The 21240-nt window shown below is 28.0% G+C and overlaps 1 protein-coding gene across 1 annotated transcript in view; it reads right to left on the bottom strand.

Annotated features, from left to right (window-relative positions):
• Window positions 1-7088: 7088 nt before the first annotated feature.
• The window catches only part of LOC136086518 (properdin-like), a 92249-nt gene continuing 78097 nt past the window's right edge, over window positions 7089-21240 (bottom strand). The window contains exon 9 of the mRNA XM_065808790.1: window positions 7089-7300. Coding sequence (XP_065664862.1) covers window positions 7182-7300 — 119 coding nt within the window. The 3' untranslated portion in view covers window positions 7089-7181. The remainder of the gene's footprint in view (window positions 7301-21240) is intronic.

Below are 21240 nucleotides of genomic sequence, written 5' to 3'. Positions count from 1 at the left end.
TTGCATAACGTATAGTAATAACATTGGCTAAACGTTGTTTTTAGCATTGGCCAATGAGAGACCAAACTTTTTTTGCTGGCTAGAGTAAGTGTGCTAGCTGGGATGCCATGTAAAGTAAAATTGCGTCATCTTGGCTTACTAATCTTAAAGAAAGGAAAGATTGAGGTGATCTGATTAAACAGGTTCAAACTTTCAAATGGTATTGGTCAAATTATTTTTGAGAAACCTTAAGTCTACGCACCATCGATTTCCGAATACAATTTGCGAGGTTATTATTGCTGACTTAAACGTCAACAGGTAAAAAACAGCAAAGTTAGATTTAATTTCTTTACTAAACGCATTACCAATGTATGGAATACGCTACCTGTAGACGCCATAAGGGCTGAATCAGTCAACTCGTTCAAAGATTTATAATTGAATATATATATATATATATATATATATATATATATATATATATATATATATATATATGTATATATATATATATATATATATATATATATATATATATGTATATGATTATTAGGTTTACATAGACGCTTCAGAACTTGTAAGTCGTTTTACTTGGCAGTACTTATTGATAGAACTGAGAAATACATAGTAAACAGATTGAGTGCAGTTTCTGTTTGATTATTTTGTCTACGTTTTACCAAAATAGTATTTTTAATATTGCCATTCCAGTTGTTACGAAAGAGAAACAGTGCAGGGTATATCTTGAATGACAAGTTCTCTGGTCGAGTCTTTATCGGACACACGCACTCATAATATTGTTTCAAGTAATCAGAAAATCTGAAAAAACTTACAAAATTAAAAGGTGAAGGATTTTTTCTGCAAATCTAAGGAATCTGACGCCAATCCCTAGGAATTTTAACATTAGCCTTTATATTACCACTTGCTATGTCACGATCGCATTCCATATAGGAATGACCTCGTATAGGAAATGACACTTTAATACATTTAAAACGTTTTTGAAAGTGAACGATTCGATGCAAAAATCGAAACACAGTAATTTTTTTTTGTCCTGCACATCTGTTGCAAAAAAAATGTAATTTAAAGACTGTGTCAGAAAGATGATTAATGATAAAATGATAAAGCAAAGAGTAAGCATCATCAGCTCCCTTTTCTCCCGTTATTTCATCCTATGTATAAAGAAAAACTTTATCACTAGATGGGATGCGTATATTAAATGAAAAAAATTTAAGCTGTTTTCAGTAATAGATATCGTTAGTTGGTTTATTAGGAAAGGGTAAACTCTTCTGAAAATCAAAAGCAATAGCTTCAAATGTGTCTGAGTTTTTTGCTCGTTTTTTTGCATCTGACTTTCTGTTATAAAATACAACAGCTTTTTTTGTGTGAAAATCATGTCCTATTTCAAGATCTTTTTTTATTTTTATTAAGTTTGATAATATTTTCACCAACTGCATTCAAAAGCTCTTGGTCAGTGTGTTTTATATTTTCAATGAAATCATCACAAGCTAAACAAGTGTTTTTTTGTGGAAAGCCAAACCCAATATTAAATTTATTGTTAAAAACTACTCTGTATGTTTCGTATCCTACTTTAACAGTTGGGTACGCATGTTTGAATAGTTCAAGCATTTTAGAGACATTTAGATCTTCAGATAAGTAAATTTTTTTAGTTTTTCCAATAGGATGATGAGATGACTTTCTTCTGAAAGAAGATATATATTTTTGAATAGCTTCACTGTCATTTTTGGTTATTTTATGTGGCCGATTTTTATGTTTGCCTCTACTATTAATTAGGGGAGGGGGGGCGACCAAAAAAAAAAAATTACAAAATATTTATGTACACAAATATATATATATATATATATATATATATATATATATATATATATATATATATCTTATATAGTTTGTTCCTTTCCTTACTACTAATATTTTTAAAACATACAAGTCGAATTCAATTATAGCCTGCCCCAATATTATGGCTCGATAAACTGTGTAATTTTTTTCTATTTTTGGAATTAATATTAATCTTTCTTTACCTTGATTTTTCTGTAACCACCGGACTCTCATTACAAGCCCTTTTCTTTTTTGTTTACTATTTTCCGCGGCTTTTTATTCAATCAATACTTCAGGTATTAAAGAATCACGTGGTTTCGTAAACTATAAAAATTTCAGACAACGCAGGTTTTTTCAAATGTAACCCTCGACATTACCGATTGTTCCATTTGGTCATATTTACTTTTATCCTCTTTTTTAATGAGATGACTGATTTTTTCACTTAGTAATTAAAATAAAAGATGATATAAGGGATGTTTGTTTGAAAAATAATAATAACTCAAAAATTTCAAAAATGTGACATCGCTGGTTTTTTCACTGAGGTCTTCATACATATATATATATATATATATATATATATATATATATATATATATATATATATATATATATATATATATATGTAAATGTAAATTATGTTTGTGTATTTTACACATAGAGTGCTCAATGTTCTTAAAGAACAGAGCAATAAAAAATTAGTAAATATATATATATATATATATATATATATATATATATAATTAGTAATTTAGTAAATATATATATATATATATATATATATAAATATATATATATATATAAATATATATATATATATCTATATATATATATATATATATATATATATATATATATATATATATATATATATATATATATATATATATATATATAGATATATATATATATATATATAGATATATATATATATATATATATATATATATATATATATATATATATATATATATATATATATATATATAATATATATATATATATATATATATATATATATATATATATATATATATATATATATATATATATATATATATATATATATATATATATATACAGTATGTCAAAAAAGAACCTCCTAATGGTTTTTCAATAAAAACAAAATTTTATATGCTTAAATATAGATTTTTGACCCAAATTTTTTTTTAAAATATTGAATTTATATCAAAAAACATTTTTATTACAAGAAATTAATATTCTTATACTTAAAAAAAAATTATCCACTAAATTCGAAAAAGTGTAAGTCAAAAAAGTGTATCACCCCTTAAATAATTATTTTACTAATATAAAGTTAATAGTTTATTTATACGCTTTTTGCCTTGATGACTGCAAGACATCTTTTAGGCATTGAATTTACTAAGTTTTTAAGCCATTGTGTGTCAAATTTTCCCACTCCTCAATGAGAATTGACTTTAATTGCGACAAACTGGATGGTTTTTGATCAGCTACTTTAATTTTAAAAAAAAGTCCATAAATTTTCAATCGGATTTAGGTCTGGTGACTGAGGAACCCAATATAACATCTTAATACTGTTTTTCTTTAACCACTCAGTAGCTAACTTTGATGCGTGTTTAGGATCTCCATCCGGTTGAAAGATAAATTTACGAGATAAGCCAGCACTTCTGGCGCTTGATCTCAGTTTTGGCTTCAGAATATCAGTATAAATCTCTTTCGTCATTATTCCGTCAATGAATCCGAGTTCGCCAACACCACCTCAAAAAATGATGATTTGGGACGAAAGAGCCCCAAATCATCATTTGACATATAATAAGAGGAAAAAATAAGTTAGAAGTATATATTATATTGAAATTTTATGATAAAGCTTAATGTCACCTACCACCATGCTTGACAGTTGGTCTCATACATTTAGGATTTTGGCGTTCACCATTTTTTCTCCATTTGCATATGATACCATCAGAACCAAACAAACATATTTTTGTTTCATCGGACCATAAAACTCTTTGCCATTGGTCAATAGTCCAATTTAAATGTTTCTTAGCCCAAGCCAATCTTTTCTTTTGATTCTTTTTACTCAAAAAAGGCTTTTTTGGAGCAACTCTACCTACAAAACCTTGATTTTTCAACCGATTGCGAACAGTTTGAGGATTTACAGTTATACCATGATCTCTTTGTAAATTTTTCGCAAGCTTTGGCACAGATAATCCTCGATCTTGTTGAACTTTTTGAATAAATTCTCTATCAATGCGTTGGGTAGTCTTTGCTGGGCGTCCTTTTCTTGGCAAATTTTTAACAGTACCCATTTTTTTATATTTTCTAATGATATTTCTACACTATTAGGCTTAACTTGGACTATTTTAGAAATAGTTTTATATCCTTTTCCACTTTTATAGTGTCCCAGGATCAGTTTTTTTACTAAATCATGAATTTCACATCTTTTCGCCATAATTTTCTTATTAAGAACATAAAAAGAAAACAAACTTTGCTAAAAAATTAGTTAGAAAAACTTCTATGAATCAAATTTGATTGTTTTTGGCTTATTTTCTGGAATTTTACTAATTTAAACAACAGTAAAGTTAAAAAATGATTAAGGGGTGATACACTTTTTTGACTTACACTTTTTCTAATTTAGTGGATAATTTTTGTTTTAAGTATAGGAATAATAATTTCTTGTTATAAAAATGTTTTTTGATATAAATTCAATATAAAAAAAAAATTGAGATAAAAAATCTAAATTTAGGCATATAAAATTTTGCTTTTATTGAAAAATCAACAGGGGGTGAGAGACTTTTTTGACATATATATATATATATATATATATATATATATATATATATATATATATATATATATATATATATATATATATATATATATATATGACATATATATATATATATATATATATATATATATATATATATATATATATATATATATATATATATATATATATCAATTTTACATTTGTAATGTACATTATAAGTACTTGCTAATTCACCCGTACATTTGAAATCTCGACAATTTTGTCACCTTTTTCGCAACGTTTTTTAACTTTCTCAACGTTACGTTGCTACGTTTACTCAGCATTTCTTCAATCAATTTTAATCAACGTTTTGTTAACAACTTTTTAAATCTTTTTAAATAGACTGCTTTATCAATGCTTCTGCAACGTCATTTAAGTAACTTTTTTCAACGTTAAAATGTAGGGTTCGGAAAATGTGTCTGCGCAGATCTGAGCAGACAAAATATGCGCATATCTGCGCCGACGTCGGCGCCAACATCTGCGCAGACACTTTAACGGAAACGAAAAATTTAAATTATCTGAATCAAATGTCTGAAATTATTTTTGCATAATTATCTACTTTTTACTAATTTTTCATTACTTATTTGTTTTTTTTTGGTTCGAGTTACATATAATCAATCGATGTAAACTTTTATAAGTGTTTTTTATTACAATTTAAAGTGATTTAGAATCAAGAAATTGTGTATTTTCGTCATTCAAAATGTTTAAAATAAAAAACATCAAAATTTTGAATTATTTGACAAATCTTGATCGAGAGAAGCGTTCTGGCACTTGTTTGGCATGTAACAAAACCGTTCAATGGTCGAAGGAACGCCTTGCAGCGCATAAAAGATCAACATGTCCAAACGCCAGTGTCGACAAAAAAATATTGTTTTCGAAGCGTAATTATGAATTGTCACATCTAATCAATGATTTTCAGCAACTTCCGTCTACGTCTGATTCACCGACGCAGCGTGTACATCCACCAATTGATGAAGCAAATTAATGAACCAAAAAATGAACCAATTAATGAACCAAAACCACCAGTTAATGAACCAAAAAATGATATCAACGCAAAGCCTGCCAACTTATTTTACCGTACGGGTATATCATTTCGTTTTGTCGAATCTGAGGCCTTTAAGAATTTCGTTTAGTCGCTCAATCCATAGTACGCATCTGTCATCCCGAATGCTAAAGCCTTATCAGGATCTTTGCTCGACAAACAATACACAAAATGTTCTACTTCTGTAAATGAAACTTTGAATTCTGAAATAAACTTAACACTGATGTGTGACGGCTAGACAAACATAAGAGGCGATCACATAGTGAATTTTTGTATTAAAGCGCCCGATTAAATGGCTCTTTACACCAGGTATTGGAATTGCTTTTATATTAACGCCTAAAAATGCCGCAGAAGGTTTATATTTGAATGAAGATAAAACCGATTTTATCACAGTTGAATTCGCCAAATAGATCAAACATGAAATTGCTGACACTGCTGAGGATGAATTGATTGCTTTTATAGGAGAAATAGCTGCGCTGCCTGAGAGATGAAAGGAAACAATATTCAAGATGAACGCGCGAAATTATTGGATCATTATCTGTCGCGATAAATATCCTGCTCTTTACGAAATTGCTAAGCCTATTAACTGCTCATCGGCTAAAGTGCTTCGTCGACCTTTCAATTTATTCACTCGCGACTAAAAAATCGTCTTACGAATGAGAGAGTTTAAAAGCTGGTATTCTTGCATACCATTAGCGTGCTGATAGACACAAATGACAAAACTGATTACGTTCTTGAAGAAGGTGCGATTCTCAATGAAATTGAATGTCAAGAAATCACCGAATAGGCGTCAGCATTACATTTTTTTATTACTGTAACAATCTTTGAAAACTCTTTTTGTTACTAATCGCTGAATTTATAATAAAATTAAAACATTTTTTAAGTTAAACACTTTTTTGTTGATTTCAAAAAATTGTCTGCAAAGCGGTAAATTTTGTCGGGACCAACGTCTGCACAGACGTCTGCGCAGATAAAATACTTTGTCTGCGTATATCAGCGCAGATCTGGGCAGATAGTCCGAACCCAAATAAAAAGTGACCTTTGATTAGCGTTTTTGATTATTGTTTTCTCAACGTTTTGTGATAACGTTTAATCAACGTCTCTACAACAATGCTACAAAGTCGGGCAAAATACATTTTGTCAACGTTTCAGCAATATCTTTTCCTCGTTTCGGTGGGGGTAAGTAGAAATTTAACGTTAGTTATTTTAATTTTTACTTTTTTAAATAATCTTTTTTAAATTTTGAGTTGTGCTCTAGCTGTTACACTTTAGAGAAAATTGTTTAACCGTTACCTTTTTGGTCAAAGGCTTATGTTTCAGAGCTACATGTTAAGAGGGGTTACAGACAACAATTTGAGACAAAAAAATAGTAGTTTTCTTGAATGCAGAGGCTTCTCCAAATAAGAGTGAAACAATGTACATAAGACTGTTAAAAAATACTTTTAAAAAACATAAAAGCACAAATGGTCAGAAATTATGTTCAAATTTTAACATTTAAAAATGCTTTAATATATGAAATAAGTAAATTAAATAAATAAAACAAGTAACTTAAATAAATAAGCGCATACATAAAATCACTAATACAGTTAAGTACACTTGTAAACTTTGAATAACACTAACATAACTGTTTGCACTTGATTTATACCAATTACTCCAAGTTCCGCTTACTAAATCATAAAAGTAATAAATACATAAATATATTAATTGTAATTAATTACTTATTTAACTTATATAATTACTCACTTCAATTTTATAAGTGGAAATACAATTAATGGCAAAAATATGTTTTTATTACATAAATTATTTTGTAATTGACGAGAAAACATTACCATAAATAGTATTTTTATTAGTATTATAATTTATTACAGCAAGTTATAGCATAATTATTATAATAGTTATAATATTCTATTGTTATTTTTATATATTGTTATTTTTATATACTGTTATTTTTTGTTTTATTATAATATTCTATTGCTATTTTTATATTTTCGTTTTTAAATCTCTTCTTATTAGATTCTGTTATTAAAAACCTTCAAATTTCTAAATTTATGAAAACACCACAAGAAATTTGTTTCGTGTATGTCATGACACTTAAGTTATTAGTGTGTTGAGGAATTCAGTAAAGTTTGCACATTTAATAGACATTAAAAAGACAAATTTCATTCTTATAGGAAAAAATAACACATAAATTTTTTTAATTAGTTAACGGGGTGAGGGTCCTAATAAACTCTGAAAAAAAGTTATTGAGGATGATTATCGCTAATCTTCATGCTAATTACTAAAACCGTTTAAATAAATTGCAAATCAAATTGTTGTAATTAGTGCTTTTCACAGTTTTTATGCTATTACCGTAATTTACAAATAACTATTACCGTGAATTAGATTACCTAAATCCAATATTATCGGTCCTCATGTAAAGGACTTCACATATATGAGTTTTTTTTTGTTGATTGTATTGTAAAAAAATAGATCATGTAATGTTATTTGACTTTTCTAACTTCACATCGCCCGTTTTACGTGGCCTCATTTGTCTAGCAAATAAATATTGTTGTTAAGAGAGTTGAAATTTTAGTAAATACTTTATATTTGAAAAACTGAACTCTTCAAAAACAAAAAAGTACCAAGTGGTCTGTTTATTTTTCAAAAATGTTGTTTATCGAGCAGCTTTGTAGTAAATTTCATAACTTTTGTTTATAAATTTATTTATTGTTTCTTTCTTCGAATTTTTAAAGTAATTATTTCTTGACCTACAAATAAAAGTTTAAAATATATTTTAGAAATGAGCAATCGAAATAAAAAAGGTTTGAATATTCTTTTTATTTCATTTGATTTTTATATGATAGCATGTTCGACAGTTTTCAATAAATATAGGATACGTAAATAATTCTGAGATATTCATTTTTATATTATATATTTTAGAAAGATATTTGTATACCTTAAGATGTTATTGAAGTTAAAAAATGATTTAAAAGAAAGCCACAGCAAATTTATATACACTATACATTGTAGCAGAAGTACATGATTTTTGGATGTGTAAGATCCCAGCTAGCACACTTACTTTGGGCCAACGTATGTAAATACATCGCAAAAGTTGGCTGTTTTCTCCAATGCAAATCCAACGTTGATCCTATGTTAGTTTTATGAAATTTATATCAATGAAAACTTTAATAGCAACGTGATTAACCCTTTCCTGATGAGTGACCCGTATGGCGGTTCACAAAAGTTGTTTCGAAATGACTAGGGACCCGCATGGCGGTACATAAACAATTTTAAATATTTTAAGACATCTATAGCAAGTGGAGAAAACTTTAAACTTATCCTGAAAATGCGAATAATTTTTTAAGTTAATGCTTCAAACCGTTTGTTATTTGCATTTATAGATCGCTCTAAAATCAATTTTAAAAAATAACAAAAATAAATTAAAAAAAACTGTCATAAATGAGATCCTTGATATTTTTTTCAATGATATTGGAGGAAATTTTTTTTTTTGATCACTACTATAAATGCCTCATATATTTAATATCAAAAACGGTATGTTTATGTATTTCTTCTTTATTTGTTTAAGGTGTCTTAAACAAACTATATATTTTTCCTAATTTCAACATGATATATTTTGATCACGTTACTAAGATAATAAAATTTTTATTTAATTTTTTTAATTTCTTGAAAGCTAATTCTTTGACAAAAAAAACAAGGTCTTAATTGTAAAATTCTGACTAGTAGTTTTTATTTTATACTCCCTTAGTTGATCATGATCCTAGTTCGTTATTTTACGCGCACTTATATAGCTGTTTTTACCTCAGTCGCGAAAGGGTTAAAAATAGTTAGTAAAATTACATTGGTCTAATGTATATAAAATATCGCAAAAGTTGGTTGTTTTTCCGATTTAAACTCAACGTTGATCCAATGTATTGGGGTTAACGTTGAACCAATGCATATCGATCAACTTGGACAAAATGTTTATAACCTCACATTGATCCGATGTATATGGATTAACGTTGATCCAATTTTTATAGTGCAACGTTAATCCAATCTTTATGGATTAACGTAGGACCATAATTATTGAATCAACGTTGATCCATTTACATCGGAAAAATGTTGGATTTAATTCAGTGGATTAACGTCGTGCTTGCAACAAGAAAAGGCAGATATACAAATACATATTTGTATAAGTTATAAGAATGATTTTTCATTCAAATATTTCAGTTGAATATGAAAATATATTTCGCTAACTTATTTTTCTCTTTTTTATATTAGGAAATTACTAAGCCTCTAGCAAAACAAACATGAACAATGCATCTCTAATCAGATCCAAAATAACAAGTATAAATTAGTGTAATCTGCAATGTTAATTCATCAAAACGGCTAAAATATGTATTTTTAAGTACGCGTATTTAATATATAAATATACACATAAATATATATTATTTAATGTTTGTATATTCATACTAAAACTTTTATTTTGCTCTTATATATTCAATCGCAATATATAGATCAAATATAAGAACACGGATACTCGTAGAGGGCCTAGCGGTCCTGTCATCGAGAACCGTTTACAATATTCAAAAATCGTCAAGAACCGTTCACAGTATTGAAAAGTTGTATATAAAATATATTATTCAACTAAAAAAAAAACAAAGAACAAAAAGAAACAAAATACCGAGTTTAAAAATATACAAGTATGTTACCTAGTGAGGTAATAATTTTTTTTAGTTTATTTTTAAAAGTTGCGTAACTTAAACCCTTAGAAAAACTGAAATTTTTCAAAACTATTTTATTCCACAGAAAAGCGCCACGATATGAAATAAAGGATCTTCCAAAAATTGTATGTGAATAAGGTTGGTAAATCAAATAATCATTTCTTAGGATCAAATATAAATTATGGAATGATATCGGAGTCATACTTGCATGACATTTAAATATAAAACAAAGAACATGAAATACATTTTGTTGGTATAAATTAAGAACATTCATTTCAGTTAGGAGAGGATTTGCTTGAGTATAACGATCTATAAAAAAATTGAGATTTTGTCACATAGAGGTGTAATGTAGTTTCCCCATGTAAGGTTTTCGTCAATTAGATTTCCAAAGAACGGAATAACACTTTCTCTTTCTATTTGTATTTTATCAATAAATATTGAAGGCAAATCCGTTGGAAGCAGATTCTTTTTTGATTTTGGATAAAAGAGAGCCCATTTTGTTTTTTCAATGTTAATTGAAAGTTTATTAAATTTAAACCAGCTCAAGATTTTTACTAATTCAGTGTTCATATCTTGAAAAAGAGCGCTTATGACAGCATCAGTCATCTAATAATAGCATGTTCGATAAAAAAAGATTAGTGTCATCAGCATACTTTAGTTTAGTGGTTTTAAAAAAATCGTTAATATAAATAAGAAAAGGAAGAGGTCCTAGTATAGATCCCTGTGGAACTCCACAGGTTATTTGAAAAATTTGTAGACAAGGAACCATTGATTTGGATAAACTGCTTACGATTATTCAAGTAACTCTTTCGTAAATTTAAAAAAATTCCTGTGATTTCATAATGCTCTAGTTTTTTGATAAAAAGCGAATGATATATGATATCAAAGGCTTTGGACAAGTCTATACAAATTCCAAAAGAGAATTGAAATTTTTTAAACGAATCCGTGATATTTCGTGTTAGATAAAGTATTGCGTGTTCTGTGGAGTTACTTTTTTAATATCCGTGTTGATTATTGTATAAAATTTTGTTAATAGAAAGATGTTCGTATAACTATTGTACAGGATTCTTTCTAAAATTTTTGAGTACAAATAGAACAGAAATTGGATAATAATTTTTATGTTAGTAATTTCTCCTCCTTTAAATAGAGGTGTTACTTTAGCTATTTTAAGTTGATCGGGAAAAATTCCTTGCTTTATTGCGCACCGAAAAATCTGAAAGATTATAGTTTTTATTATCTCATATGAATCTTTTATAATGTTACCATTTATATTGTCATAGCCTATGGCTTTATTAACTTTTAACATTTTATAAGCAATATCAAATTTTTTTAATGAAATATCAGTATTTCGTGTTGAATTACATGGATAAATTAGTTCTAATATTGTATAAGTTGTGTTTGGAATGTTTTTAGCTAAATTCGACCCAACCGTTACAAAGAAGTTATTTTTCTCATTTGCTATCTCTTTCGGATTATATAAAAAGTTATTATTAACTTTGATAACTTTAGGCAAGTTGTATGTTTTCATTTTATGATTTTCTGTAATTTCATTTAAAATTTGCCATGTGCGTTTTGAATTATGTCTGAACTTATCAAGCAAGTTTACGTAGTATTTTTTTTTTTTTGACTCTCGAATTGCTTTATAAAATTTTTATAAATTATCTTACTTTTTTCTGATTTTGGTTTCGAATATTTAATGTAAAATTTTTGCTTAATTTTAGAAGATTTCCTCAGAGCTTTTGTAATCCTAGGTGATTTATGCATTTATTTGTTAAAGTTATTTTTTTCTCGGAAAGTTTGCATCATATATTTCAAAGAAATTTGTATAAATTAAGTTAAAACATAAATTTGCGTTAAAGGAAGTATTTATATATTCCAATGAAGCAACGACAATTGTACTTTGAATGACGTAACATTTGCTGCATTAAAACAGCGTTTAAAAAAAACTTGTTTTAGTTTGGGTGCTAATCCAGTATCAACATTTACTGAGAAAAAATTGGAAAATGATCTGAGATATCATTTTTATTTATACCTTTTTTAAGAGATACATTAAATATATCTGTCGTTATTATGTTATCTATTAATGAAACTGATGTTAAAGCTATACTAGTTGGTTTGTTTATCAATGAAATTGCACCATTTATAAATATATCGTCGTAAAACTTTTAATTCTGGAATTGGAGCCGTATTCAAACGCATTTAAGTTAATGTCACCTATTATGTAGCCTAATTTTTTTTCATTAGTACTTTTCTTTATTATTTTTGTATTGATAAATAAATTAAAATTGTTAATGTCCCCAGCTGGTGGTCGGTAGCAACAACTCAAAAGTATATTTTTTGGTTTTCTGGTTAAGATTTCAATTGTTATAACCTCTTTGTCGGCATTAGAAAAACTCATGTAAAGCCTATTAACAAACCTCATTTTTTCATATACGTAAAACATAACTCCACCTTCGCGGTTATTAGTATTGCGTGCTAAGTGTATAATTTTAAAACCTGTAAGATGGAAATTTGAATTAAATTTAACTTCGTCAGAGCTACACCAGGTTTCTGTCATGCAAACTACGCTAAAAATACTGAACATTTCCTCAATATTATTGCAAAAGGTTTCAAACTTATTTTTTAAACTTCTAATCTTATAATGTATCACATTAAAGTGATCTCAAGAAGTGAGCTCAAGAAAATCTCTTATTTCGTTGTTATAAAAAATAAGAACAGGTATTTTATAAAGCATCTGCTTCATTAAAATAGTTTAAATCAGGATCTGATTTTTTATCAAGGACAGTAAAACAGTAAAACTAAGAATTTTGATACTTTATCGCTTTTCTTCGGTTTCCGTTCTCAAACAATAAGCTTGTCATACGAAATTAAAGCGTTTTTTCCTAATGCTCTTTCGTTTAACATTTTTTCTTTCAGTTCCTTTCGTATTTTTAATGTTTTTCTACAAAAATCTTGTTTGTTTAAATGATCTTTCCTTTTAGTTTTCCAGAATTTTTAATTATGTCTATTTAATTTTTGTAGTTTAATAGTTTGAGAATTATTGTTCTGTTTTTTTAAATGTCTCTTGGACCAGTTCTGCGGGCTCATTCTATTTTTATACCTTTACCTCCAAGAATCTCTTCAAATAATTTAAGAACCTTTTTCTCGCTATCTTCCCAGCTTTCATGTTCACTCTCTTTCAATCCATTGGTTCTTAAGTTATTTTGCCGAGATCTGTCTTCTATTTCTCGTAGTTTATTATTTATTTTATAAATGCTACTTTCGTCTTTTACTTCAGAGTTTAATTTTTTAGTTTTTTCTTTTACAATTTGAAATTTCGATGTTACAATTTCTTCGTTTGTATTAATAAATTTTTTTATTTCGTTGAATTCATGTTCTAAGTAATTTATTTTTTTGTTTACATCTCCTAATTCATTTAGTATGTTATTAACTTTAGAAACATTGTTCGTAATGTTCAACTCAAGTTTATCAAATCTTCCTGTTACAATTTTAACACTAGCATCTGTAATAACAGCAAAACATTTTTCTTGTTCTTGTAAAACTTTTTTAGTTTCGTCCAGTAAATTTCTCTTTTGTTTTTCCAGCAACATACTCACCATATTTTCAATATTCTTCATTGTAAAATTGATTTCTGAGTAATTGAAATATTTTTATTGACATAAAATGTAAAAATTTAAAATTTTTTGTCTCAATTAAATAAATTACGTACGTTCGCGGTAATGACAATTTGCAAAAATTTGCATAAATAAATTTAATTCCAATAAAAGTTAAATACAAAGCTGTGCAATTTTATCAGTATAAATTTGCACAGTAGAATCAGCTTAAAACACAACGTATCGTCAACTTAAAATACAACGCTGTGCCAACGTTTAAAACAGCGTTGGGCCAACGTAAAGTACAACGTTGAATTAACGTAATTTATTACGCAATCCCGACTTTAAATAAGCGTTTGGCCAACGTTGTTTTTTGGTTGTTGGCGACGTCGCATTTGTAACCAAAATTATTTAAAAGCAATGTTGGAGGTTGATATTGAGCCAATGCAACGTGCAACATTGTTTTAACATGACGTTTGCAAACATAGAGCAAAAATCTCAAAATTTAATTTTGCCAATGTCTACAACAAGTGAGAGTGTTGTATAAAAATTTGCGGTTATTGAGGGATTGGAACGAACCCTGAAACTTTATTGAAAATTTTTTTGGCATTTAAAAGTTATGACAGTGTGAAGTTTCTACACTCTAAAAAATAAAAGAAAGAGGTTATAAATTTTAGAAAGTCATAACTTTTGAACACTAATAGATTATTTGATAAAGTTCATAATATGTTAATAAACTTTAATTTAATATAAAATAGTGATTTTAAATATTCTCTTAACTCCGTACCCCACATTTGGGGAGGAAGTGATAACTTTATGTGTGTTTTTGTCTCAAACAACCACATCTTTTTAAAAAATATTTTTATGTAATAAGCTATAACAAACTTAAATATTGAGTTTGCGCTATGCTTGCAAGTGTCATATCTCATGCACCAAATAATCAAAAGTTGGGCTTTTTACAAGCTTTCAGCAAATTGAAAGTTACGTTTAAGGTACTTGTAGTATTAAGCAACAGCTAACATTGTTTTTTAAAGCTTTAATATAATATATTCTTCACCTTTTCTATTCGTCAAGACTGATTTAAACCCTACAGAATGGATTCGAGAGTTTGTTTGGTGTAGTGGCATAAGCTTACAGAGTATAAAGTAAACAAAACTAATTCTAACCTGTTTAATGAATAATTTTTGTAATTTATGCAATTTTTACAATTTAACAGTTATAATAATGAAATTATAAGACTTAAATTACTATTATTTTAATTTGTTTTCATCAAAAAGTTTGTATCATACCAAATACTCTACTTTTATGGCCAATGAACTTAATGATATGTTAGTAAACTGTGCCTACCTTCGGAGGAATCTTCAAAGCCTCTTAACTTCTATAGGTCATTAAATTTGTTCTCTATTTTTGACGTGAGCTGAGTCTATTAATTTTCCAAAACAGCAATAGAATGTTATTTAAAATCTCTGATCACCCTAATATATTTAGCAGCGGGATCTCTAAGACCGGTCTTGACAAATTAAAAAAAACAGCTCAAAGCTATATTGATTGAAATTTATAGCAAGCATTGCTTTACAAACGATACTGCCCTTATATTTATTGTAGACAGGTATAGATTTACAACAGTAACCCATTTCAAACAAATTGTTTTCAACCTCTTTTAAACTTTTATTTACAATATGTAGCACTATATGTAGAACAGGAATATTTACAAACTTTGTTTTTTTTTTAAATTTTTGTCCTTTGTTAACAAACTGAGTTAAACAACATTTATTTACCTTTTTTGCATTTTTTAGTTTTGCACCATCAGACGTCCGTTGTTTGTACAACATTATTAATAATTCTAAAGAACCAACTAACGCTTTTTGAAAAATAGGATCATAGAGGTCAATCAAAACAGACAGAGGGTACTTTTTATGTTGCAGTTTGCTTTTTAACAATTTTATGCAAAACCTACAGAACTTCAAATAACGTATAATCTAAGAAGAAATATTCAATTTATCCAAAAATATCAACGGATTATGGTTTCTTAAAGTGTAAGGATTTGAAAATAACCAGAATAGCAGTTTTGTGTAAATTTAAATCTTTGAAATCTATATATATATATATATATATATATATATATATATATATATATATATATATATATATATGTATATATATATGTATATATGTATATTACACCGTTTATTTGTTGCTTCACTACCAAAACATTTAAATAAGTATTTACATGGCCAAGCAAAAAAAAAAAAAGACACTAGTAGTCTTGTCACAAAGACCTGTTGTTTACATTGTAAAACATATTTGCATATATAAAAATTAATAAATAAATAAATTAATTAAGTAAATAAGTAAATTTAAAGAGATTATCTAAGATATTTAAAAATTACCTAATACATTGCCAATATTAACAAGTTTTTGCTAAAGTTTTGTTTTAAATTTTTGAAAAAAAAATTAGTTTTAATGTCGTTAAAAAGTTTAGAGATTTATTAATTGGGTCCTTTACTTGCTGCAGAGAGTTCAGTAAAATAGTAAAAATAATATTTCATTAATTCGCTGCTCTTCCGTTTAGGGCAGGTGAAACTGAAATTTTAGGGCTTTTTTGATCCCAGGCTTCATACACTGCAATTTTTTGCATAACATTGTTATAGAAGAAAACTATAAACATATAAATGCTTAGGGTATTATTCATATCTGGAAGTTTGTTTTCTCAAAAATAAAAATATGCTGCATTCGCGCATGCTTTGACATATAACAAATATTTAAGGCAGACCCTATATCGTTGGGGTTTGGGAATAAGATATCCCGTTTTTGCAGAGGCCTTTCCCTTATATTGTTTGCTTCATTGATATCGAAGTGATATAATGTTAAATATTACGAAACGAATATAACTTACTTTTTTATTTTTTGGACAATATATTTCAAAAAAAAAATATTCCCATAGTCCAAATAAATAGGCTTTTATTAGATTTAGTCAATATCAAAAATGTATTAGACAATTTTAGTTGACTTTAGAAAATTTATTAATCAATTTAGTCGAAACTTGGATTGTTTAATAGTTGTAACAACACTCAAAAAATCAAAACGAATATTGCAGATTTCATTCTAGTTATCTAAATAATTATAGGTAATAGATCACTTACCTCTTAACTTTTATTTAATTCCAATAACAATGAGAATATGTCACTTTTGATTAATTTTGCAATATGTTTGTTGTTCTCAGTCTTAATTTTGCAATCAAATTCCAAAAAAAAAAAATTCTCGTTTAAAGTTACAACTGTTTAAAAATATTTTTCGTTAAATCACAGGAATTTTAAAATTTACATGGTCATAAATCTTTAAAAAATTAAGAAGGTTTTTTAATGAAATTTAAAATCTGTTGATAAATTTTGATCCAATTTTTAATCGAACTTAAGAAAAATTATTTATGATATTACTTGATGCAATTTTACAACAGGAGTTGTAAAACTAGGGATTGGTACAGGATTGGGATAGCTTAAATTACCTTAATATTATGCAAGTCATTCTAATTTGACACCAGTATCAACATATTAGCAATTTAAATATGTCTCATTGCTTATAGTTATCTATCTTGAACAACAAAATGACTGACACTTGCCAAAATTACGTGATTTTTCCCAAGTTTTTTTAACATTTTTGGAATGAGGAAAAGTTTCCTGATAATATACAACGAAAAAGTTGTGATTCTTTGCAAGGTTTTAGAACATTGCAAGTAACAGGAAGTATTGGTGCAATAACGTTGCGATGTTGGTTATCTTAACCATTATCGGAAATGACATAGAATGCTGCGCCAGTTATGGTAAACCGTATTGCGCCATTATTAGCATACCAATATTGACAAGTATTAGTATACCGTGTTTGCTTCAATACTGTTTGCCCAATATTAGATTACTAATATTAGGGCCGTATAGGCATGCTTATATTGGCCAATATCGATATAGCAATGTTAGCAGTTTAGCTTGTTAACTTTTCTTGCATCAACAATGGGATTTTTACTAAAAATGTCCATTTAGGCAGGTTATTATACAAAAAGTTAGTATACAAAAGTTTTTACAAGTAACATAATTGTATTATTTAATAAAAGTATTGACGTTGATGAGGTTAAAATATCTTTAGACCGTCGCTTTGTTTTTCCCCTCTAAGGTCTTTGGCGATTTTATGAGGATTCCATAAGTAATATGCCATATACTATCATCCGCTCCATAATTCATCTTCCTTTATCCCAAGTTCATCTTCCTCTAAGTTCGTCTATCCCCATAATAAAAGGGTATTTTAATAAAAGAAAAAAAAATTATTTAAAGATTGTGCAGTATAGCGCAAAACTAAATTAACGGCATGATTTAAGGTCAATGTTGATAATAATGCAGAACATCAATATTCTTATGTTGAAATTCCATATCACCTTTGATGCTAAAAATTGCAAGTGGAAAGTTAGGCAAAGAAATAGCAATATGGTGTCCAAATATATGAAATCTATCTGGAAAAGTATATTTCTTTAGGTTATAACTTTTGTAGGTAAAAGATGCTATTTTAAAAAAGGATTTGCGAGCTATTAATGATACTGCTTTAAATATATCGTGAAGCATGTTATCAATTAAGTTTATTGCAAGATGATATTGAATGAGAAATATAATAACTAAGGATGCCTAATAAAATTATGGAACTGTTATCCATCATTTTTACTTTATGTAAACCTGATGATCCTTTACCCTTTTGAAATACCTCTAAAGATTATATGATGAATAACTACATACATCATTTAAAGGCAGTCCTACTTGTTGAGCAGACAGCTTCTCGTCAAATCAAATCTACTTAATAATACTCAACTTAGTTCTATTAGAGCCCACTCGTGCATTTTGACACGGAACTAAAGACAGCCATTTAAGTTGAGGTAATGGGGAGAAAGACTCTCATTGCTATTTTTTAAAGAAAAATAAGAAATTAATATGCTGATATGTAAATAATTATGTAATAACAGTATAAAAATACAAAAATATAAAATTTCATATTGCATAGCGCTATGTAAAAACGCCTGTATTTGTAAACATCTGTATGTAAAAACGTCTTTAGTTAAGTATTCGGGTGATATATTTAACGATCGTGTATAATGCATGTATATTACAGGAAAACTTTTAAAAAATCTTTTTTGCTTAAACTCTTATGGTTTGTGTTATAATAGCATCAATAGTGTAAAAACTAAAACATTTATTTTTCTCGGGTGGATTTTAACCCACGAAAACGTTAAGATATTGGCATTAAGAACATCGCATTTAACCATATTTTATACCATTTGCATTCAATTAACAATTTTTAAGCAGGCTACTCTATATAAGCAAAATCTTATTACATACCATATGTAATAGATAAAAAACAATAATTAACAAGTATGTTGTATGCAAATATAAAAATCCATTCATGTAAAGTTATTTACAAACGTCGGTAAGTGTATACTAGGGTGTATAGAAAAGTAACATTTTTTGAATTTGAAATTTCAAAATGGTTGAAATTTTCAAGAAAGTATTTTAATGTTCCCAGTTGCCGCTAGAGGGCTGAGTTTTTATTAAAAAATAATGTTTCATGAGTTTTTGGCAAACAAGCCATGGACTGCAGCATGATGTACAATTATAGTTTTAACAGACTGAAAAATATTTTTGAAAAATGTTTACAGTTTAGCTGTAAAAAAGTTTAACTATTTGATTCATGTGGATTTGTTTTAAAATGTCTTTTTGTGTTGAATAAAGGCATTACTTTTCGCGATGCAAGTCTTGCACGAATGATGCCGACTCTACTAGCCAAACCGCAAACTCTATCTAAAGCTTCGGTTACAAGTTTGGTGCATCTCTGTACTTCTTGAGTTAGGCATGGAAAATGCTGCACATGTGGAAAATAAACATTTGCTAATATTCCAGTTAGATTTTCATCTTAAATGTGAGTGGTTATTGGAGTATCATTAGTACACATTTTCTCTAATCAAATAGATCTACCTAGTCTTTTGCTTCAAGATTGACTTCTGGTAAAAAGAACTTTTGAACTTTGTTTGTTTTCATTGATCTTACGTTTATTACTTGCTGTAAAGCCAATTTCCTTACATTTAGGCGACTATACGATATCATAGCAAGAAGCGTGTTTTTTAGTGCGCAATGAAAGCATTATATTGTATAACTGGATAAATGATAACTTTTATTTCACTACTGGAATACCTGAATAAATTAATAGTTAACCATAAATATCTGGCACCTTCCGTGCACGAGGGACTACACCTTATATTGAACCACATTTGGCAGTAGAATTTAACAACGAACTCAACTATTTCTCTCAGCCTGTGTGAGGATTTTCTACATCCAACATAATTTGTCAATATTGTGTTTGTAGTGGTCAACTACCTGACATGGTTAAGTTCTCAGAATTTTGGCTAGCCAAAGAGTTTGATAAATGACCTCTAGATAATGCTTTGCAAATATCAAGTAAGTAGTTTTGGTCAGAACTAAAAGATTTTTTGTCTATTTTTGTCAATGTTACACTGACAGGAATGTAGTTAACTATTGGCAAGGTATCACATAATTTAATTTCTCTTTAATTGGTTCAGACCATTCGTTAGGTCCTGATGTAGGTCTATCTAGTTTTTGAATTAGATGCCGCAGACGCAGTTCATTAGCATATATTTGACAGATAAACAAGTGGACAGGCCATTTAAGTCTAATTTGAACAAAAGAATAACACCATTAGAAAGTCCAATATTGACAACTGTTCCATCACAACTTATGGCAACTAATTTGGATATCAATGTTGTTTTGAGCTTAAAATGTTTTTATTCTTGTCTAAAGGCTGTTTTCACGTCGCGATGCAGTCTCTACATGCCCTAGACACTTTGACTCTGGTTTTTGTACATGTTTTTCCTTGATAGTTTTTCGTATATTTTTCTCGTTGTTTGTATCAATAACCAATGTTATATCTGAATGCAGCTTGATGATATTGTTAGAGCATCAATACCTTTAATAGCAAAAGACTGTGTTGATGAGTTAGAAAGTAAAAGGCTTTTTACTCTGCTTTTTCTTGCTCTTTTTCGCGGTGATTGTAAAGTTGTTTGAATACCGAGTCCTTTGATAAACATATTCCTCAAAAATCTCTGATCGCTGAGAAAATTATGTTCTTTCCCTGGTATCTTTTTTACTTTTTTCACAGATGCATTTAGAAAAATCAAGACATTTGAATGCTGCAATGTCAAATAAAGTTTTTTCTGCATGCTTTTGAAATTCGGACTTCAATTTGTCTGAATGTTTTGTTTTGTAAACG

The sequence above is a fragment of the Hydra vulgaris genome, chromosome 10, assembly GCF_038396675.1.
Source record: "Hydra vulgaris chromosome 10, alternate assembly HydraT2T_AEP".
Classification (NCBI taxonomy): Eukaryota; Metazoa; Cnidaria; class Hydrozoa; order Anthoathecata; family Hydridae; genus Hydra; species Hydra vulgaris.
Note: the sequence above shows the minus strand (reverse complement) of the source record. Positions and strands in the feature narration are given on the sequence as shown.